The sequence below is a fragment of the Sinocyclocheilus grahami genome, unplaced genomic scaffold (assembly GCF_001515645.1).
Source record: "Sinocyclocheilus grahami isolate Dianchi unplaced genomic scaffold, SAMN03320097.WGS_v1.1 scaffold84.1, whole genome shotgun sequence".
NCBI lineage: Eukaryota > Metazoa > Chordata > Actinopteri > Cypriniformes > Cyprinidae > Sinocyclocheilus > Sinocyclocheilus grahami.
The window spans coordinates 220,308-242,963 of record NW_015505263.1 but is presented as its reverse complement, the minus strand read 5'-3'; the positions used below and the strand labels follow the sequence as shown (position 1 = coordinate 242,963).

The 22,656-nt window shown below is 37.6% G+C and overlaps 1 protein-coding gene across 1 annotated transcript in view; it reads left to right on the top strand.

Annotated features, from left to right (window-relative positions):
- LOC107586628 (nesprin-1-like) overlaps positions 1-22,656 on the top strand; it is a 122,246-nt gene that overhangs the window by 36,850 nt on the left and 62,740 nt on the right. Inside the window, exons 19-49 of the mRNA XM_016274082.1 lie at positions 207-365; positions 453-661; positions 4,488-4,596; positions 4,680-4,844; positions 5,859-6,026; positions 6,117-6,293; positions 6,509-6,649; positions 6,965-7,125; positions 7,254-7,404; positions 8,394-8,621; positions 8,698-8,796; positions 8,872-9,059; positions 9,154-9,277; positions 9,608-9,774; positions 10,135-10,288; positions 12,209-12,834; positions 12,913-13,092; positions 13,867-14,017; positions 14,123-14,281; positions 14,324-14,685; positions 14,763-14,942; positions 17,137-17,287; positions 17,393-17,545; positions 17,637-17,819; positions 17,905-18,006; positions 18,082-18,285; positions 18,759-18,966; positions 19,075-19,187; positions 19,869-20,074; positions 20,266-20,415; positions 21,362-21,653. Coding sequence (XP_016129568.1) covers positions 207-365; positions 453-661; positions 4,488-4,596; positions 4,680-4,844; positions 5,859-6,026; positions 6,117-6,293; positions 6,509-6,649; positions 6,965-7,125; positions 7,254-7,404; positions 8,394-8,621; positions 8,698-8,796; positions 8,872-9,059; positions 9,154-9,277; positions 9,608-9,774; positions 10,135-10,288; positions 12,209-12,834; positions 12,913-13,092; positions 13,867-14,017; positions 14,123-14,281; positions 14,324-14,685; positions 14,763-14,942; positions 17,137-17,287; positions 17,393-17,545; positions 17,637-17,819; positions 17,905-18,006; positions 18,082-18,285; positions 18,759-18,966; positions 19,075-19,187; positions 19,869-20,074; positions 20,266-20,415; positions 21,362-21,653 — 5,820 coding nt within the window. The remainder of the gene's footprint in view (positions 1-206; positions 366-452; positions 662-4,487; positions 4,597-4,679; positions 4,845-5,858; positions 6,027-6,116; positions 6,294-6,508; positions 6,650-6,964; positions 7,126-7,253; positions 7,405-8,393; positions 8,622-8,697; positions 8,797-8,871; positions 9,060-9,153; positions 9,278-9,607; positions 9,775-10,134; positions 10,289-12,208; positions 12,835-12,912; positions 13,093-13,866; positions 14,018-14,122; positions 14,282-14,323; positions 14,686-14,762; positions 14,943-17,136; positions 17,288-17,392; positions 17,546-17,636; positions 17,820-17,904; positions 18,007-18,081; positions 18,286-18,758; positions 18,967-19,074; positions 19,188-19,868; positions 20,075-20,265; positions 20,416-21,361; positions 21,654-22,656) is intronic.

The following is a 22,656-nucleotide window of genomic DNA, read 5'->3' as shown; positions in this document are numbered from 1 at the left end:
AGGGTCACATATATATATATATATATATATATATATATATATATATATGTAATATAATTGGGCTTTTAATGTGTGCTTTTAACACTTAAAATGGTTAACAAATGGCCATTTTTAAGTAATTTAATTCTGTAATTGAATAAAAAAAAAAGCACTTTGCAAGTTGCATTGAACTGCACCCACAATATGAAAATGCATCTTTTCTGCAGGATGTCCAAACAGAGGTTCCTTCTCACCTGCTGCATCTGAAGGTGGAGCTGGAGAAGAGTCGTCTGATGGCATCAGTGCAGGAGTGTCAGGCTGAAGTGGCCCGTGAGAACCGCAGTATGCCCAGCATGGGCAGCGAGAGGTTAATCAAAGAGCACCGGGTGAGTGCCACCAGCATTACACCCCTCTGTAAGCAATCTTTCTGACCTTGGAAATAGGCAATGCTTATATTGGATATTTTTATGTAGATGTTTTTTAAGGAAAAGGGTCCAGAGGCTCTTTGTGAGAAGCGCTTACAGCATATGGAGGAGCTGTGCTCGAAGCTTCCGGAGAGCGAACAAGCCCGGCAAACTTTAGAGAACGCCAGGACAGCGTTTGCAGAGGTCAAAGAGGATATTGACAGCACACATCAGAAACTAATGCAGCACCCGGACAAATGGAAGGAGTTTAATACCAGGTGAACCTTTTGTCCTTTCAATATTTAATTTTAATTGGTTAGAAAATTAATATTCAGTAATATTATCCATTTAACTGCACTATCGGATAAGAATATTTGAATTAAGAAGGATTATGACACTGATTTTAGCAGTTATTGAACTGAATTGACTCGATATTGAATGGATTTGAGCTGAATAATCACACTATTGTCTTCTGTAATGTCATTATTCAGCTTAGTTCAGTTCTATGTTGATTCAGTTCAGTTCAATAACTGTGCAAAGTTAAAGGGTTAGTTCACCCAAAAACGAAAATTCTGTCATTAATTACTCACCCTCGTGTTGTTCGAAACCCGTAAGACCTTCGTTCATCTTCGGAACACAATTTAAGATATTTTTTATGAAATCAGAGAGCTCTCTGACCCTCCCATATGCAGCAAGGTAACTACCATGTTCAAGGTCGCGAGCACGTCATCACGCCGGATCTGGGTCAGCGCCGGCACCGCCACACGCTTGCCTCATGATTCTGTCATGAACGCGTGTCCAAAGTGACGCAGTAAAGACGAAAATGTGGAATAAAGTCGTTATTTTTGTTTTCTTTGCGCAAAAAAGTATTCTCGTAGCTTCGTAACTTTACAGTTGAACCACGGTATCACTACGCTTCAAAATTTAAGTATTGACTTGGTAGGTACTTTTGACAACACTACCTGTAGCTCAAACAGTAGAATTTTGGATATCTGTAAAATGCATAAATTTAAATCTAAATCTATTTGAAAAATGTACATGTGTACATTTGATAGAACTTAATGTTGTTTAACATCAAACTAGCATATAAATGAACTCAAGTCTAAAAGACATGGATTAAAATCCATAAAACTACAATTATGACTTTATGGGTCTTATTAAAGTTATTAAAACATTAGGACATTAAAACATTTTTTACATAAAAAAAAAACAACATAAGAAATTGATAATTTCCCCCCAAAAGAGCAGTACCTTGGCTGCAGCCAGCATTAGTGTTCTGTATCTTGAACATGGAGACTATTGTGGAACAGTAAAGTATATTTACTTCCCTATACTTACATACTTGCAATCCCAGCAAACACTGGCTTACATACCATATTTACAAACACTGCTTTTGCCACATCCAGCCATTCTGTCCAGACCTCTGCAAATTTGAACGTGGCACAAAATTATACACTGCGACAAAAATCAACAAAAATGTACCACTGGCTTCACATAATGCCAATTTCGATTTCAACGTAAAAGCAATACTTGATGCGAGGGCTGAAATCAGTTATAGGAACCGAACTAAGAATAGCGTGAAGTATGTTTCTTCATTGCATTTTAATCATAATTTCAAGTCTGGCTTCTGGGGCTTTTCCAGTATTCCAATTCCTCCTCCCAGTGTCACATACATTAACAAGAGTCTCAGAAAGCCGATGTGCCTGCCAGTGGCAAAGAAAGGACGATTCTTGCTGCTGTCTTTACTTTATATTTGTGCAGCCATCTGCAGTAACAGGCATAAGTGATAATTAGCCATTAGTCATCAGCTGATCCCATTTCTGCCCTTGTTAATTACCACGCCAGCGCCAGTGCAGGAACGAGGGTGATCTGCTCATATTTTTCCACACTGAGATGTCACTCATCACTTACTCTGAATTCTCTCTGATTGGCTGGCCCTACGACTGATGAAGATGGCTTGGTGCAATGATCATAACAGTTAACAGTATGCAGTGATTGACAGGATACTGCTGAATCCTCCCGGTCAAGTTCATTTCTCTCTTTACCAACCTTATTGCTCAGTGTTATTGCGCTGATTACAGGAGACACGATTTGGCAGAATCAGGCTCCTTTGCCTCCTGTTTCTCCTTCAGCTGTGACAGTGCTAGTCCTCAAGATCACAGCAGGGCAAGCGCTAAATTTGCTTAAATACTGTCAGCGATGTCTTAAATATCATCCCTGTTGAGATTAATCATTTGTGTGTTTTTATATGATGCTAATACAAACCGTGGTTTCACATCACACCAGGAGATACTTCAAGTCTACTTATTTCAATGCAAGTTCACACAGTGCTTAGGCAGTTTGTGTTCATAGAACAGGCATCTTAATTCCCTCTGAAGCTTCGTGGCAGTTGACAGTTTCTGTTATGCTGTATTGTTGCATTGAACCTTTTCTTGTCTCATTGGCTATCATCCCTTGATGCCTCTTTTAACACATTGAGCTTTGACAAACCATGATCTTAAGAACAGCAGGCATCTTTCATTTTGAGCAGCCAGAATTTACATGCACACAAATATGCACTGAAATATTCACTGAAATTCTCATGGTTTCAGTCAGCTATTCATAGTTTCAGTGTTTTAGAACACATTTGTGCCATATCACCCTTAAAGGGTTAGTTCACCCAAACATTCTGTCATTAATTACTCACCCTCGTGTTGTTCGAAACCCGTAAGACCTTCGTTCATCTTCGGAACACAATTTAAGATATTTTTTATGAAATCAGAGAGCTCTCTGACCCTCCCATATGCAGCAAGGTAACTACCATGTTCAAGGTCGCGAGCACGTCATCACGCCGGATCTGGGTCAGCGCCGGCACCGCCACACGCTTGCCTCATGATTCTGTCATGAACGCGTGTCCAAAGTGACGCAGTAAAGACGAAAATGTGGAATAAAGTCGTTATTTTTGTTTTCTTTGCGCAAAAAAGTATTCTCGTAGCTTCGTAACTTTACAGTTGAACCACTGATGTCACACGGACTACTTTGTCGATCATCTTGGTACTTTTCTGGACCTTGAACGTGGTAGTTACCTTGCTGTCTATGGGAGGGTCAGAGAGCCCTCAGATTTCATCAAAAATATCTTAAATTGTGTTCCGAAGATGAACGAAGGTCTTACGGGTTTCGAACAACACGAGGGTGAGTAATTAATGACAGAATTTTCGTTTTTGGGTGAACTAACCCTTTAACTTTGCACAGTTATTGAACTGAACTGAATCAACATAGAACTGACCTGAGCTGAATAATGACATTATTGCCTTCTGTCAAGCTGCTTTACTGTTGAATTGTATTCGCTTCATAACTATTGAATTTTGCAACGTTCCCTCTGTTACTGACCTAAATTGAATCAAAACTGAACTAAATTGAGCTAAATAATGACACTATTGTCATTTTCGAGCTGCTATACAGCTGAAATGGTATTTGTTTCATAATTGATGGATTTTAGTGCATTATTGCTGTTATTTTCTTGTGTATTAATGTGAAGCTGCTTTGAAAAAATCTGTATTGTATAAATTGCTATATAAATAAATGTGACCCTGGACCACAAAACCAGTTTTAAGTCGCTGGGGTATATTTGTAGCAATAGCCAAAAATACATTGTATGGGTCAAAATGATCGATTTTTCTTTTATGCCAAAAATCATTAGAATATTAAGTAAAGATCATGTTCCATGAAGATATTTTGTAAATTTCCTACCGTAAATATATCAAAACTTAATTTTTGATTAGTAATATGCATTGCTAAGCACTTAATTTGGACAACTTTAAAGATGATTTTCTCAGTATTTTGATTTTGTCGCACCCTCAGATTCCAGATTTTCAAATAGTTGTATCTCAGCCAAATATTGTCATTTCCCAACAAACCATACATCAATGGAAAGCTTATTTATTCAGCTGATGTATATATCTCAAAAAGAATTTAAAAAAAAATTACCTTATGACTGGGTTTGTGGTCCACGGTCACAAATGTGACTTAAATATTGTATTGTGGCATGTAAAATCACTGCTGATATAAATTAATTTTAATTTATAGAATATTGACAATATAATTAGATTTTGTTTGTGTTTGCAGGTTCTCTGAACTCTCCGCCTGGGTTACATCGAAGGAAAGTCAACTCAGACTTCTGCGAAACAGAGCTGGAGACCCCAGCAAGTTTGGACAGGTCAAATCCACTATAGAGGTGAGAAACAAAGATGAAGTGGGAAGAAACTGAATGCGACAGCTGTGTGAAATCTTGATTGATCGCCACTTCATGATTTGCAGAGTCTGAGAAACGATGCTGAACTGCAGGAGGGGAACGTGAGCTGGTTGAAGACACGTTTGGCTGCTCTGATAGAGGTTTGCACAGAGAGTGATGCTCAGAGACAGGGAGCTGCTCTCAGCAAACTCTCCAGTGACTTTAAGGGTCTCCTCACATCCCTTTCTGAGGTAAGACATACTCATTTTAAGAACAAATTCAAATAAATCATCTGCCATATGGGAAAATATCAAAGTAAATCAGCTGCCAGCTGATATCTATATATTTTATAGAACCTAGAGCCTGGAGGTGAGGATTTTGAAAGCAAATTTAAAAATATAATTTTTCTATATTATTATATATTAAGTATACATGAAATATATATAATATAGATATAAATTGTATATAATATAATATATTTTATATAATATATTATATGTGACCCTGGACCACAAACCCAGTCATAAGGGTACATTTTTCAAAATTGAGATTATACATAATCTGAAAGCTGAATAAATAAGCTTTCCATTGATGTATGGTTTGTTAGGATAGGACAATATTTGGTTGAGATACAACTATCTGGAATCTGAGGGTGCAAAAAAAATCTAAATATTGAGAAAATTGCCTTGAAAGTTGTCCAAATGAAGTTCTTAGCAATGCATATTACTAATCAAAAATTAAGTTTTAATATATTTACAGTAGGACATTTATAAAATATCTTCATGGAACATGATCTTTACTTAATATCCTAATGATTTTTGGCATAAAAGAAAAATCGATAATTTTGACCCATACAATGTATTTTTGGCTATTGCCACAAATATACCTCAGCGATTTAAGACTGGTTTTGTGCTCCAGGGTCACATATTATATATTTTCTGTATATTTTGAAGCTGGAGGTGATATGTGATATATAGAAAATATCAATGTAAATCAGCTGTTAGCTGCTATGTATAAAGTAAACGAGTCAATTTTTTGAAGTATTTTCTTTGGATTAAACAACTTTTTGTTGAGATTATGTAGTTTTGCCCACATTTGCCCTATCGCCCACTCATAATGGTTTCTAATTTTGGTTTCAAACTTTTACATGACCATTTTCCACCCTTTTAGAATGAAACTGGCTGTTTTTGCTACTGTGTCTTGACTTGAAAGTGTTACGATACTTTTAAATATTAATAAGAGATCGTATGTGTGTGTTGTGATAGTCAGAGAAGGTCGTGCTGGCGGTGAGCGACTGTGTGCAGTTCAGAGAGGAGGTGAAAACTACACTGGAGGAGTTGACACAGGGTCAGCAGGAGCTGCAGTCAGTGACCAGCAAGATTCTGAACTCTGAGTCCGTCAGAGAAGCCCAACAACTGCTGCTGCTTCATCAGGTGCCACCCTCACTGCAACCATGTTATATCATAGCTGATAGCTGAAAATCATATTTATATCTAACATTCATGTGCTTTCCTAATGTGCAGCAACAACTCAAGCGTCTCCGGCTCAAGAGGAAGGAAATGCAAGAGCAGATAAACCGTGGGAAGCAGCTGCAGGTAGAGGAGGGTCTGGAGGAGAGCTTACAGGAAGACCTGCAGAAACTAGAGGCTACCTTGAGTGAAATGGATCAAAGCACAGAGTCACAGGAAAAGAACCTGGAGGTGAGAATGGCTAAGTCAAATAAAATAAAATAATTATGTATTTTAGATGTTATGTACATGTTACAGAACCTGGAGGTGAGAATGAAATTTTATTTAATTCAATATATTGTGTTTTGAATGCAGTTTCACGTCGATTTTTATTATTTATTTTTATTTTTTATTAAGCAGATAATTTCAGTTTCTGACTTTGAAACAATGTCCGTCTCTGTTGTCAGGTGACTTTAGCTGCTTGGCAGGAGTTTGAGGGTCAGCAGGCAGCAGTGAGGGAGTTTGTGGGTAAAGTGCGATCGGTCACAGAGAGAGAGATGAACTTCAGCAGTCCAGACAGTCTCAGCACAGAGCTGGAGCAGGCCAAGGTGAGAATAACACTTGATCTCCAAGGGCTCTGTGTAATGAATCACGAGCGTCTTTATTTTGAAAACAGAAGAGCTGCGAGAGCTTTTACAACCAAAATCCTCATTAGAAAATCTGCTCTGGCCATACACTGAATGAGCCTCATTACAAGCCATTGTAAAATAGCCAATAAACACTCAACTGTAAACAGCCTACAGGCTAATCAACTACAGGCTTTAGTTTTGAAATGGTTTGCAATCATTTGGTTTATTCTGCCTCACAAAAACAAAACAATACCACGGACATTTTCACTTCATCTGTTGCTATTGTTCCTGCAGGAGCTCCTGAAACAGTGTGAAACAGAGGCCAGACAGGTGAACACTCTTCTCAAGAGGGCCACAGAGATCCAGTTGGGCCCCAAAAATCACTCTCTCCTCCGGGATCAAGCACGTGCTCTGAGTGAACAAGTGGACAAAGTTGAGACTGGACTCAAGCGAGAGTAATACCTTACTTTATTTCATAGATTTTACGCTGAGATTATTTAGACAAATGTATTAAACATAATCTGTGAATTCATTATGAATCCATGAGGCCGTTTTTTGATTACTGCTGTATATAATTTTTCAGTGTGAAGACTTTGGAGGGGATGAAAGATCAGTGGGATACTTTCGGGAGTGAGTTTGAAGCATTTTCCACATGGATAACGGAGAGGGAAAGAGAAATGGATGCCTTGAAAACCTCCAGCACACCTTTGGACCAGCAGATCTGTACCGTAAAGGTGTGAAAATAAATATATAATTGATTAAAAAAATAAACAACATGTCTTTGGAAATGTTTGAAATGACTGCATGGCTTCTGTATTTATTTAAAAACTTTTCTATTACTCTATAAAAAAAACTATTTATTCAATTGAAAATATTCTATATATTTTAGATCATTAATTTTTTTTCTCAAAAAAACTTGACTGTATAATAATTGTATTAATATAAATTATTATAAATGCATTAGTTTATAATTAATGTCGTATTCTTTAATTTAGTATTTTTAGATTTTTTGTTAATATCTTTTATATTTCTAATTGCATATCTTGTCATTTAATGTCACTAAACATTTAATTGTTGCTTGTCATTTAATATCAACTAATTTTATTTATTATTTTATTTAATGTGTTAAGTTACACATTTATTATGCATAGGTGTGGTCCTCCGTTTATAAACTGAAAAGCTTATATTACACTTATAGTATTTTTTTTAAATTCTTTATCAGATTAACTATTTGTGACCCTGGAGCACAAAAGCAGTCTTAAGTCGCTGGGGTATATTTGTAGCAATAGCCAAAAAAACATTGTATGCGTCAAAATTATCGAATTTTCTTTTATGCCAAAAATCATTAGAATATTAAGTAAAGATCATGTTCCGTGAAGATATTTTGTAAATTTCCTACCGTAAATATATCAAAACTTCATTTTTGATTAGTAATATGCATTGCTAAAGACTTCATCTGGACAACTTTAAAGATGATTTTCTCAATATATAGATTTTTTTGCACCCTCAGATTCCAGATTTTCAAATAGTTGTATCTCGACCAAATATTGTCCTGTCCTAACAAACCATACATCAAAGGAAAGCTTATTTATGTATAAATCTCAATTTCAATGACCCTTATGACTGGTTTTGTGGTCCAGGGTCACATTTCAATAAAATGCAATTTTCTATATAAACTCCCGCTGACATTGCAGCATTTCGTCTCTTATATTCTGGTGGGCAGACAATCAGAGAAGGTCTGCAGGAGAGGTCACAGGTCCTGTCCAACTTGGAGGAGAAATCTCAAGCGCTGGTCCAGTTTGTGTCGTCTGGCGAATCTGCACGAATCAAAGCCCGTCTCACACAGATTGGCAGATACTGGGAGGAGCTTAAGGAGAGTGTGGAACATCTGAATGGACAGTTGGAAGAAAGCTCCTCCCACCAGACGAAGTTCAATGCCAACCTTCAACAGGTACGTTTGAACATGCCGTTTACTGCGATCTTACTGAAGTCTTATGTTGTCTAATGACATTGCGTTCTTTTAAAAGGTACAATCAGAGGTTGAAGATATCCAGAAGAAACTTGACAGCCCTGTCACCTCCTGCGTGTCTTCATCCGAGACCTACAAAACTCTACAGAGTCACATGGTATGATCACTGCATGATCATTTCTCATTTATTTGCACCAGTTCAGCCTGAATAAGTGATTGGTTTGGTTTTCAGGATATGTTCCAGTCCCTGGAAAAGCTGAAGGCCACCCTGCTGTCCCTGTCTGCTGGCGCCCGCAGGCTCAGTGATAGAGAGAAGGCCGAGAGAGCCGTAGCGGCCCTGCAGCAAAGTTACGAGCAGGGTTTAAAACAGGCCAAGGAAAAACAGAACCAAATGGAGAGCCTTCTGTCACACTGGCAAAAGTATGTTTGCTGTCTCTGTTGGTATCTAACATCAAATTATGAAGCCAACCTTCACATATTTATTTAAATCTCTTGATTATTTTGTCTATTTCAGGTATGAAAAGGATTGGTCTGCCCTGCAGTCATGCCTGGAGAGATGTGAATCCATATCCAGCCCTGACTCTCAGTTCCTCCCGGTTGACAAACTAAAGCTGGATGGAGAACTGCTGGAACTGAAAGTAATAAATGAAATAAAGCATGAAACAACATTCACAATGTATTTGACTTCTATAATGTGACACATTTCTGTGTGAAACAGAATATTTAGCTGGAAATAATGATTGACATGCTTGGTTTTATCCATTGGGATTTAAGTGAATTGTGAAAAGTCGACCTATAATAATGGTTAATGCTATTTTTCATCTCTTCATTTTAAAAACAAAGCTATTTCAAAACTATTTGTGATGAAAAGTTAATACATTTAGTTTTTCTTTAGAAAATGGCAGGGACATTTAATATTAGAAGTGAAATATTTCAATTTCATATTGTTTCTTAAACTTCTTTTAAAGCACCTACAGAGTGAACTTCAGTCTCTGGAGTCAGTTTACAACAGGCTGGTGGCCCAAACACCAACTCTTTACACCACTGCATCAGATGAACGTGTGAAAACACTCAAAGAAGACCATGAACAGCTTGAGAAAAGATGGAAGTGTCAGACCACAGCTATACCTCAAAGGTCAGTCATATTAAGCATAAGCTGCATTTGTTTAAAGAGGCCATCTTTAGGTTTCTTGCATCAAAAATAGTTGTAATTAAGCTTCGGATGACTATTTTCCAACCTTTCTCTGACAGCTGTTTTTTGCTATTGTACTTTTGATACTCTTATAAATAAATGGCCTCTGTTATGATTATCCAAACTCCATGTGCTGGCATAAATCAGGCTGTTGTTCATGAGGGTGGATCAGTATGTTAATGTACTTATGTATGTTTGTGGCTTACATTTCATAAATGGTCTGGGTGGAGTGAGTGATAAACTTTGCATAAAAAAAACTGAGTATGTCTAACATAGTACTGTTCATCAAACTCTTCATCACAGAATCCAAGTGCTTCAGGAGCACCTTTCTCAGGTGGAGCAGTTTGATCAAGCCCTGCAGAACTTCTTCAAATGGGGAGAGTCTTTCCTCTCAACTCTACATTCGTTTTCTCACGTTGATATCACTGATCTTCAACCTTCCACCAGTGATATCAAGGTATGTTCTATTATGAGAGCCTCCATTCAGTATGTGGTATGTAATTGGTATGTTGAAACTAAAAAGTGATAATTAGAGAAATGTTTATGTTGCAATTTTTGAGAGAAAATAATAATTCATGCATAGTAGCTGCTGAAAATTCAGCTTTGCCATCACAGGAATAAATTACATTTTAAAATATATTAAAATAGAAAACAATTATTTTAATTTATTATATTTTTTCACAGTATCACCGCTTTTACTGTAGTTTTGATCAAATAATTGCAGCCTTGATGAGAATAATAGATTGGCCGATAATGGCAAAATGTAAATATCGGCATCGGCCCGATATGAAAAATTATGCCGAAATGTCTTGCCAATAAGAGGAATACATTAACTCGCATCTGCTCAGTGTGTGCTAGAGATTAGATCACGTCAGCATGTGGCTCATTCTTGATGCAAAGTTTTGCCTGAAAGATGATTAGATTCACTGATTTAGATCACTGTATTTAAACTGAGAATGCACGTACAGAATGACACGTTCGGTGTATGATAGTGTAAACAGTACTATAGCAGGTGCAATGGCAGCAGCGACAGCCTCCCCCGGGTCCTAAAGCCCGTTCAGTAAGGAGTTTTAATTCCGTAGGGGGCACTGTTGGCCTACTTCTAATAAAATATAGAAACTATAATAAAAGTAAAAAACACAAATAACATTTAGACTGAAGCTATGTTTCCATCACCCTGTTTTTATGCGCATTTTGAAGTATCGCATCAGAAACGAGTGATGGAAACTGCAAATTTCGAATAAAAATCCCTTAATTTGCAAAAAAGTTTTTACGCTTGCTTGAGGTGGTTATTGACTTGTGCGAAAAAGGGTTAATGCGAATAAAAGGAGATGGAAACGCATTTGCCGAGTAAATTCCTCCATGCGCATCAGAAAAGTCATGTGACTTTGCGCTATGGGACGGCAAAACCTAACCAGTGGACCAATCTCGTTCCTCAGCATCTGAAATGTTATGGTCATTTTGAAATGTCTGAGAAAAGTGTGTCATTAAAGTATTTCTGTATAATTGCCTCCCAGAAATGTTACACGACTGCGTTCCCAAACAGCAGCATCCACTTCCAAAAGCAATGACCGCATTTATTTTGTTTCGTCTGCTTGCTCTGAGGCGCAAGTCATTTATTATATAGGCCTATGAATATTAGGTTTCTCCTACTTTTCATAGTGATATATAGCCTAGTGCCAGTTCTACCAGGAAGTGATGATTTTGTTATCTTTGACTCGTTGGATGGAAATGGTGCTTATTCGCAAATGTTTTATGCGATATTTCAATTTTGCACATAAGTTAAATTCGCAACTTTGGATGGAAACCCGGCTTGTGTTTCTGATTAAATAAAGTATCGGCTATTGACCAAAATGAGTTGAAAAATATCGGCATATCGGCAAAAATCCAATATCGTGCATCCCTAATAGATTTCTTTCAAAAACACAAAAAACTTACAAACCCCAAATTTTAAAAGGTAGTTTTATGTAAATATTGTGAATGTCAATCAAATTAAATGTTTTAATTGTCTGGATGTTTTGAAAATTATTGCATTATGAATATTTGATGAGAAATTCTAAAATTTAGGTTATTGTGCCAGAGAAAGGACATCTACCAATTTGAGGAACTTGTTTTATTCTGTTGATACTTTTAAAAAGGTTTTTAACCAAGGTAATCCAAATGTAGTCTTCAGGTTTTTACAAAAAAATTAACTTAAACATCATATTTAGTTTTACTTTTGAATAGCTGAACCTGGCAAAGTAACGTATTGTTTAATGTGTTAAATTGAGAACCATAGCAAATATAAAATTAGGAAAAACAGAGTATATTACCTATCTGCAGGAAGAGAAATTGTCCATTTTACAAGGCAGTATTGTTTTATCATCTTTCTCACCAGGAGAGGAGAGATGATCTGCTGAAGCAAAGTGTTCTAAGACAGAGTCTTCAGCAGCAAACTAAGACCTTGTGTGATGTTTGTGAGCAAGCTGAGGTTCAACAGCTTCAGGGAAAGTGGGAGAGCTCCTTGCAGCCATACATGGAGGCACATCAGCTGGTTGAACTACGAGGCGAGAGTCTGGAGAAGCTAGAGGCCTTCTTACACACCCATAGTGTGGCGGCCGGCGTCCTTCAGGGCCTCAGACAGACCGTGGAGAGCGCTGGGAGTTGGGATAAAAGCCGGGTGGACGAGCTGCAGAAAGACCTCAAAGCTATCGTTCCTGATATTAGTCGCCTTGAAACGCTCGCTGTGAATCTGGACGGCAGCCTCTGTAAGGCTCATCTCCACTTGATGAATGGAAAGGACACTCGATCCTCGTGCCGCTCATTGGCCGACTCCTTGAGCGTGGAGCTGGATGCTGTGAGGAACCTACTGGGCTCCAAACAAAGCGAAGCTGAGGCTCTCGGTGCTCTTTGGAGCTCGTTCAGACAGCGTAAAGAGCAGCTGCTCAAAACGGTAGAGGATATTGAGGAGAAGGCAGATAAACAGGGCCTGAAAGAGCCCAACGTGCTTACTCTACAGCAGAGGTATGGATTACTCTTTTCAACAGGGCTGTTTCTATTTCATATCTGTTGGGCTGCTTATTGAATTTGTGATGATTTTAGGCTTCGGTTCTTCAATCAGCTGGAAGATGAGCTGCAGTCACACCAGCACGAGGAGCAGTGGCTCAGGGACAAAGGTCAACAGTTGGCTCAGAGAGACGCTGAGCTGGGTGGTGAAGTACTAAGGGAAATTAACCTCCTTCAGACCACCTGGGAAGACACCAAGAAACTCATTACTGAAAGGTGAGCCACCAGTAACAGGCTCTTATACTGTATTTGTTCCACTTTGTAGTGAGATGATTAAAAATATAAATAACTTTAAGTGTAAGAAAATGTTCTTGCATACACAGTATTCATATTAATGGTTGATCAATATGTCATTGGAGAATTATTAACTAAGATTATAACTTTTACATTTGGTCCCCCCTATTTTGGATATTACATTTCATCTTTGTTGGTAGCAGACAATTGTCCTTTTTAGCCATATTTATTTTTCTTCTAGCCATTTTAATTTAATTTAATTTAATTTAATTTAATTTAATTAAATTGCCATTTTAGCCATGTTATGTTTTTTTTTTTTATTTAATATAATTTAATTAATTTAAATAGTTTTTCTTATATTCAAATCTTTAGTGGTTACGTGGTGACATTGTGGGGCATGAGTGGTCCCTTTTTAATTTTTCTAAACTAAATTTAATAAAATAAAATTAGTTAGTTTTTTTTTTGTTTTAGTTTTTAGACTTATTTATTCAGTAATGCAGTAACAATATTATGGACCTTTATGGAGAACAAACAATTGCATTTAATGTTTAATTAAAAGCACTAGTCTTTAGTGGCTACATGTTGACTTTGTGGCTCTTCAATGGTCTGATTTGATCATTGATCATGGTTTGCAACTTGGTCTAAAAGTTAGAGCATCACTTCCTGAGGGTATCAAAGTTAATTTTCCATATTTTAGTTATGCAGACGTGCAGATTTTTAGTGTCTAACTGACATTGCTGCGTGTTTTTGTCCCAGGCAAGAGCAGAGCAGCGCTTTGGTAGAGCTCATGAAGGACTACCAGAGCTTAAAGTCTTCAATAAACACAATATTGGAGAGTGCTGATGCTATAGCCGACATTAAAGCTGTCCTAAAAGACCAAGAGGACACGCGAAGATCCCTGTTGAAGGTAAAACTTGACAATCTATTTTGAAATACCAGTTAATAGAGTTACTAACTTCTACTATCCATGATAAACTTAAATGTGGGTCTTAAATGGTCTTCCTTTCTGTAGCATGAAGCTGTTAAAGCAGAGCTGGCCAGTAACCAGAATGTACTAGAGCGATTTTCAAGTAAAGGAAAGAAGCTTTTAAGTGAATTAAACAAGATCCCTGATTGCGATACCCAGATTGTGAAGACAGAAATAGATGCCACAGTGGACCAATGGCTAGATGTGAGTTTTATTGAGTCTTCAATAAAAAAACTCATATAACAGAAACTAAGAGCCGTTGTTCTGGACGAGCTGCAGAAAGACCTCGAAGCTGTTGTTCCTGATATCAGTCGCCTTGAAACGCTCGCTGTGAATCTGGATAGCAGCCTCTGTAAGGCTCATCTCCACTTGATGAATGGAAAGGACACTCGATCCTCGTGCCGCTCATTGGCCGACTCCTTGAGCGTGGAGCTGGATGCTGTGAGGAACCTACTGGGCTCCAAACAAAGCGAAGCTGAGGCTCTCGGTGCTCTTTGGAGCTCGTTCAGACAGCGTAAAGAGCAGCTGCTCAAAACGGTAGAGGATATTGAGGAGAAGGCAGATAAACAGGGCCTGAAAGAGCCCAGTGTGCTTACTCTACAGCAGAGGTATGGATTACCCTGTTCAACAGGGTTGTTTGTAATTATCAGTTGAGCTGTGTTTATTGAATTTGTGGTGTGCGTAGGCTTCGGCTCTTTAATCAACTGGAAGATGAGCTCCAGTCCCACCAGCATGAGGAGCAGTGGCTCAGGGACAAAGGTCAACAGTTGGCTCAGAGAGACGCTGAGCTGGGTGGTGAAGTACTAAGGGAAATTAACCTCCTTCAGACCACCTGGGAAGACACCAAGAAACTCATTACTGAAAGGTGAGCCACCAGTAACAGGCTCTTATACTGTATTTGTTCCACTTTGTAGTGAGATGATTAAAAATATAAATAACTTTAAGTGTAAGAAAATGTTCTTGCATACACAGTATTCATATTAATGGTTGATCAATATGTCATTGGAGAATTATTAACTAAGATTATAACTTTTACATTTGGTCCCCCCTATTTTGGATATTACATTTCATCTTTGTTGGTAGCAGACAATTGTCCTTTTTAGCCATATTTATTTTTCTTCTAGCCATTTTAATTTAATTTAATTTAATTTAATTTAATTTAATTATTTAAAATTGCCATTTTAGCCATGTTATGTTTTTTTTTTTTATTTAATATAATTTAATTAATTTAAATAGTTTTTCTTATATTCAAATCTTTAGTGGTTACGTGGTGACATTGTGGGGCATGAGTGGTCCCTTTTTAATTTTTCTAAACTAAATTTAATAAAATAAAATTAGTTAGTTTTTTTTTTGTTTTAGTTTTTAGACTTATTTATTCAGTAATGCAGTAACAATATTATGGACCTTTATGGAGAACAAACAATTGCATTTAATGTTTAATTAAAAGCACTAGTCTTTAGTGGCTACATGTTGACTTTGTGGCTCTTCAATGGTCTGATTTGATCATTGATCATGGTTTGCAACTTGGTCTAAAAGTTAGAGCATCACTTCCTGAGGGTATCAAAGTTAATTTTCCATATTTTAGTTATGCAGACGTGCAGATTTTTAGTGTCTAACTGACATTGCTGCGTGTTTTTGTCCCAGGCAAGAGCAGAGCAGTGCTTTGGTAGAGCTCATGAAGGACTACCAGAGCTTAAAGTCTTCAATAAACACAATATTGGAGAGTGCTGATGCTATAGCCGACATTAAAGCTGTCCTAAAAGACCAAGAGGACACGCGAAGATCCCTGTTGAAGGTAAAACTTGACAATCTATTTTGAAATACCAGTTAATAGAGTTACTAACTTCTACTATCCATGATAAACTTAAATGTGGGTCTTAAATGGTCTTCCTTTCTGTAGCATGAAGCTGTTAAAGCAGAGCTGGCCAGTAACCAGAATGTACTAGAGCGATTTTCAAGTAAAGGAAAGAAGCTTTTAAGTGAATTAAACAAGATCCCTGATTGCGACACCCAGAAGACAGAAATAGATGCCACAGTGGACCAGTGGCTAGATGTGAGTTTGTCCGAAGGCCAATTATTGAGTCTTCAAAAAAAAAAAAAAAAACCCTCATATAACAGAGCCATTATTCTTCATATCCACACAGGTTTCAGAAAAAATCGAGGACAATCTCGAAAGTCTCAAGAGGAGCTCTGCTCTGTGGGTGGAAATCTACGATATCAGTGGAGAAATCGAAAGCTGGTCCAACAGCTCGGTTATGGATCTGACAGATGGACTCAATAACTTCAATGATAGCCAGAAAACCGCAAACAAACTCTCTGAAGTCAAGGCATGTTCCAAGCTGTGTTATTAAACACGTTCATAAAACCAGAGCAACAGTTGTGTAATTTTTTTAAATTCATTTTTCTGTCTAGGTGGATGTTGGCCTGAAAGAAAAGAAGATTGATGCTTTACAAGAGAAAGTTTCAGAGCTGAAACAACTCTGCGGTGGCCAAGATGCTCCTGCTAAACTGCAGGTAAGACTGATCTCCATTTGTTCTCCAGCTCATTGATTTTAATTTAATTTAATTTAATTTAATTTAATTATTTAAAATTGCCATTTTAGCCATGTTATGTTTTTTTTTTTTATTTAATATAATTTAATTAATTTAAATAGTTTTTCTTATATTCAAATCTTTAGTGGTTACGTGGTGACATTGTGGGGCATGAGTGGTCCCTTTTTAATTTTTCTAAACTAAATTTAATAAAATAAAATTAGTTAGTTTTTTTTTTGTTTTAGTTTTTAGACTTATTTATTCAGTAATGCAGTAACAATATTATGGACCTTTATGGAGAACAAACAATTGCATTTAATGTTTAATTAAAAGCACTAGTCTTTAGTGGCTACATGTTGACTTTGTGGCTCTTCAATGGTCTGATTTGATCAATCATGGTTTGCAACTTGGTCTAAAAGTTAGAGCATCACTTCCTGAGGGTATCAAAGTTAATTTTCCATATTTTAGTTATGCAGACGTGCAGATTTTTAGTGTCTAACTGACATTGCTGCGTGTTTTTGTCCCAGGCAAGAGCAGAGCAGCGCTTTGGTAGAGCTCATGAAGGACTACCAGAGCTTAAAGTCTTCAATAAACACAATATTGGAGAGTGCTGATGCTATAGCCGACATTAAAGCTGTCCTAAAAGACCAAGAGGACACGCGAAGATCCCTGTTGAAGGTAAAACTTGACAATCTATTTTGAAATACCAGTTAATAGAGTTACTAACTTCTACTATCCATGATAAACTTAAATGTGGGTCTTAAATGGTCTTCCTTTCTGTAGCATGAAGCTGTTAAAGCAGAGCTGGCCAGTAACCAGAATGTACTAGAGCGATTTTCAAGTAAAGGAAAGAAGCTTTTAAGTGAATTAAACAAGATCCCTGATTGCGACACCCAGAAGACAGAAATAGATGCCACAGTGGACCAGTGGCTAGATGTGAGTTTGTCCGAAGGCCAATTATTGAGTCTTCAAAAAAAAAAAAAAAAACCCTCATATAACAGAGCCATTATTCTTCATATCCACACAGGTTTCAGAAAAAATCGAGGACAATCTCGAAAGTCTCAAGAGGAGCTCTGCTCTGTGGGTGGAAATCTACGATATCAGTGGAGAAATCGAAAGCTGGTCCAACAGCTCGGTTATGGATCTGACAGATGGACTCAATAACTTCAATGATAGCCAGAAAACCGCAAACAAACTCTCTGAAGTCAAGGCATGTTCCAAGCTGTGTTATTAAACACGTTCATAAAACCAGAGCAACAGTTGTGTAATTTTTTTAAATTCATTTTTCTGTCTAGGTGGATGTTGGCCTGAAAGAAAAGAAGATTGATGCTTTACAAGAGAAAGTTTCAGAGCTGAAACAACTCTGCGGTGGCCAAGATGCTCCTGCTAAACTGCAGGTAAGACTGATCTCCATTTGTTCTCCAGCTCATTGATTTGATAACTGGTTTCATCAGCTCTACGCCATCTTCCAGGTCATGGAGACGGACCTCAGAAGGAAAATTAGTAGCATTGAAGAGTTATGTGACCAAGCCAAGAGCAACCTCCAAGATTTCTGCTCTCAGAAGAAGCAGCTGGAAGGTTTTCTCAGCCAGATGTCCGAGTGGTTGAAGAACGTTGAGAGATCTTTGGTGGATTCACCATGTGGAACAGCTCCTGAAGAAATCTGCAGAGTGAAGGTACAGAAAGTGTGTTTTTTTTCCATTTTGAAGGAAACATATTTACATTTATGCATTCAGCGGACGTTTTTATCCAAAGCGACTTACAATAGAAGAGCATAAGCTGTTCATCGTCGAGCCAGCAATATTTGTTGTATACAGTGCCATGTTTATTAGAAAGCTGAAAAATGAAAATTGAAATTTTAGCAGTTCGGGTGGATGTTGGCTTCTCATTCCACCAGAGAGGAACAGAGAGGGTGAAGGTTTTGGAAAAGGACTTTTAAAGAAATGAGTGAATTGAGGCATATCACAATTAATCAATCATAACCGAGGACATTTACTGCACATATAGAAGTTTTATAGAAGCTCTAGGGATCAGAGAGAGGGTGAAAAACGGTCAGATAACACTAAATTATGACTGTTTTGATACAAGAAACCTTGACTAACATTATAAATGGACTTTAAAGGAAATAAATCATGCATACAATTCATAGGAAATCCAAAAGGAGCTTCAGAACCAGCAGACGGGCATTGACTCAGCCCGGGAAAGCCTGAACACGCTTTGCAGAAAATACCCATCCGAGGAACTTGCCGGTCTAGGTTCCTCTCTGACCGACCTCATCAAGAAATATGAAACGGTCAATCAGCTCTGTGTTAAGAAGCTTGGCTCCATGCAGCATGGCCTCCAGCAGCACTTCAATGGTGAGAATCACTGTATTCCTGATTAAACAATGATCTTCCCTACTGATTCAAGGACAGACATTGTGGAAAGATTGTTTACTGACTGTCCACTTTGTCTTCTCTTCCCAGATCTTGTGAAGGAGTTTCATACATGGCTCTCTGGACAGAAAGACATTGTAAGAGAATGTGCCGATCATTCTGGTGACATGAGCGTGGTGGGACGCAAACTGCAGAAATTGAAGGTATTTCATCTTTTGTGACACCTCATCCAAACTGAAAGGGAAATGCAATGTAAAACACTAAAATCATAATTAAGTGCATTATGGGCATACCTAAAAACAGATACCAAGCATCAGGTAAAATGTCTTAAACCAACACTTAATGTTTGTGACTGGTTAGAAAAAAATGGAAGTTATTTGGAAGTAATGTCAAATACTATTACAATTTAAAATAACAGTTTTCTATTTGAATATACAATATTTTAAAATGTAATTTATTCCTGTGATGCAAACCTGAATTTTTTAGCATCATTACTCCAGTCACATGATCCTTCAGAAATCACTCTAATATGCTGATTTGCAGCTCAACAAACATTTCTTATTATTATTAATTAATGTTGAAAACAGTTGTGCTGCTTAGTATTTTTGTGGAAACATTGATACATTTATTCAGGGTTGTTTAATGAATAGAAAGCTTAGAAGAACAGCATTATTTGAAATAGAATTTTTGTAACATTTTAAATGTCTTTACTTGTCACTTTAGATCAATTTAATGCATCCTTACAGAATAAAAGCAATACTTTTTTTATCTGTACTGTATGTCATCTCCTTTGCTGTTTTTTGGCATGTTTTATCTATAGTACAAACAATGTCTGACATGTTATGCATGTGTCACTTTTAACACTTAAACTCGTTGTAATGCAGGGAGCTCTGGAGCGGGTGGATGATGGAGACAGCCGTCTAACGCTGGTGTGTACAGAGGGTGAGAAGCTTCTTCTGCACCTCCCCAAAGCCAGCGCTGGCCAAGTCCAGCAGAACCTCTCCTCCATCCAGCAGGACTGGGACAGTTACGTGGAGCAGTGTAAACAGAACCAGCAGAACCTGGAAGAGAGCGCCAGTCTGCTCAGCGGGTGAGAACTTAACAGCGGCGTCACACCGCTGCTTGCTGGGTTAAATATTAGAGCGGCAGATTGTTTGAAACAAATTTCTGGGGATAAACGGCTTTGCTGTGGAAGAGAGAACCCACACTCTGCTCTCAAGTTGGCAGGGGGTTATTTGTCACCGAGCGCTGTGAATTGAAATCTGTGCTGTGTCTTTCTAGCTTTGAGACCCGTCTGCAGAGGTTGACCCGGTGGCTGGAACGCATGGATGTGAGGATGAGCACCGAGCTGCCTGAGGGGAGACACGGCGATCAGGAGAGAGTGACGCTGGAGCGCGTGGAAGAATTCCAACATGAAGTGCTTAAAGAGAGGTTAGAATATGTTAAACTGATAAATAGCAATCTTTTGTCCTATTTGTGTGCCCTCAGTAGGTATATAAACGGCCCACTGTTTTTTGCAACAGTATAACATTACATTTTTTAACCTTGTATACTCATTTGGAAAATATATTTTAAAATATCCTAAATAATCCCCTCCCCCACAAAATAAAAAAGAAATGAATATTTAATTTATTTAAAAATATTGATATTTCAGAAATTATATTTGTTTTATAAATGTTTTGTAATTAATAAATAATTTGTTATTATTAACATGCATGTATATATTATTTAAATCCATGCATTTTGCATTTAACATATATTTAAATCAATAAGAAAATTCTTATTCAAAATATATGTATTTTATTGTTAAATAAATGATTATTTAATATTTTATTTTATTTACTAATACATTTAGTCATTTTGGAAATTCTATTTATAAATCATTAATAAACAGTGTTTCATTATTAAAGCATGTATATTGCATTATATTTATAAATAATTAAAAAATATGTGTTATTATTAATGCATGTATTTTACATGACATTTTTAATGACATATTTACATAATCCTTATGCAAAGTATGTGTTTTTATTTTATTTATTTTTTATTTTGGGGTTTTTAATTGTAATAGTGTTTGCAAGGAAGCATGTTAAAATTCCTCATACTACAAATATTATATTTATAATATTACTATTTTATTACTAAGTTTCTTTGTTTGTTTATTCATTTATTGCATTATACTTAAACATTATTTTTGGGAATTGTGACCTGGACATGTGACCTGGTTTTTGTGAGACTCATACATATATATATACAGATCTGCTATTGACAATTTTATAGCATTCGCTCACAGTATTTTGTGTAATGTTTTCATATAATATGCAAGTAACTGTAATAAATTAAAATGCAAATAATTTTCCAATCTCTTATACTGCAGGGACTCGTTTGAGAGTCTGTGCCAAGAAGCTCAGTCTCTGAGTGAGGGGGGTCATGGCAGTGGGGCGGAGCTTCGAGTGTCTGCGCAGCTGCAGCTGCAGCATCAGGCGCTTCTCAAGGCGGCGAGGGAGAGACTGCGCATATGTCAGCTCAGCCTGCAGGAGCAGCAGAACTTTGAGGAGACGCTGCAGAGCACCTGGGGATGGCTCAGTGGTGTACAGGAGCGCCTCAATTCACTCAACAGCACCAGCGGCAATAAAGAGACTCTGGAGAAGAGACTGGGGCTGGTTCAGGTCAGAAAACACAGTCATGCCACCCAAATGAATATTCAGAGATTTTCTTTTTTTATTATGGGATTTTAAATTTTAATAGTACTCGCTAGGTGAATGTTTTTGTTGAAATTCCTCATACTTCAAATATTACTTCTCACACTCTTAATAGGGCTGTCAAAAAAATCGAATATTCGTCGAATTTAAAATAAAAATGCAAAAACGTTGCATTCGAATTTTAGGTGTGCGTTAAGGAGGCAGCCTTATCAGTGGCGCACGAGATGCGATGACGATGTAAGTGTCATTGCATTATAATGTTTTTGTTAGCCTATCCAGTTGAAGCCACGATCCGGCGCTGCTGCGTTGTTCATTAAAAATATTGCGGAAAAAGAGAACATCAATGCGGCGAAAATCTTGTTTACATCAAAACTGAAACCAAGCCGTTCACACAGAACACATATTTCACGCATTTTCTAGAGGGACATCTATTACCGTTGCACTCGCATCTTGCACAAAGGAGCCACATGTTTAGAAAGCTGTAACAGGGCTGACGAGACGTGAGACGTTCGGATCCAAATGCAAAGCTTTAATTGGAGAAGACAGGTATATGGCGGGCAAAACACAAGAATAATCCTAGGGCTAGCGTGGGTCGATGAACTGCAGACAGAGTCACAGGGGCAAGGCTAAAGGGAGGAATCCAGGAAAACAGGCGAAGATCAAAACCGGAGAAAACAGACAAGGCTAAGGCTAAGGCTGGGAAACAAATGAGGGCTCTGTAGTGTTGCTATCGCTAGGGGAGTGATAATCACTGAACACTACTCGGCAGAGGGAAGGGATCAGAGTGAGTGTTAAATAGTGAGGGAGTGATATGAAACAGCTGGGTGCAATCAGTGTAAACAGCTGTGTGCAATCCGTGCTGAGTGCAATCAGTGCAATGCATGATGGGAAATGTAGTCTGGGGTGATGTGCAACAGTGTGTAGTGCGAGAGTCGATGAAATTGGAAGTTCATGGACCGGATTCGTGACA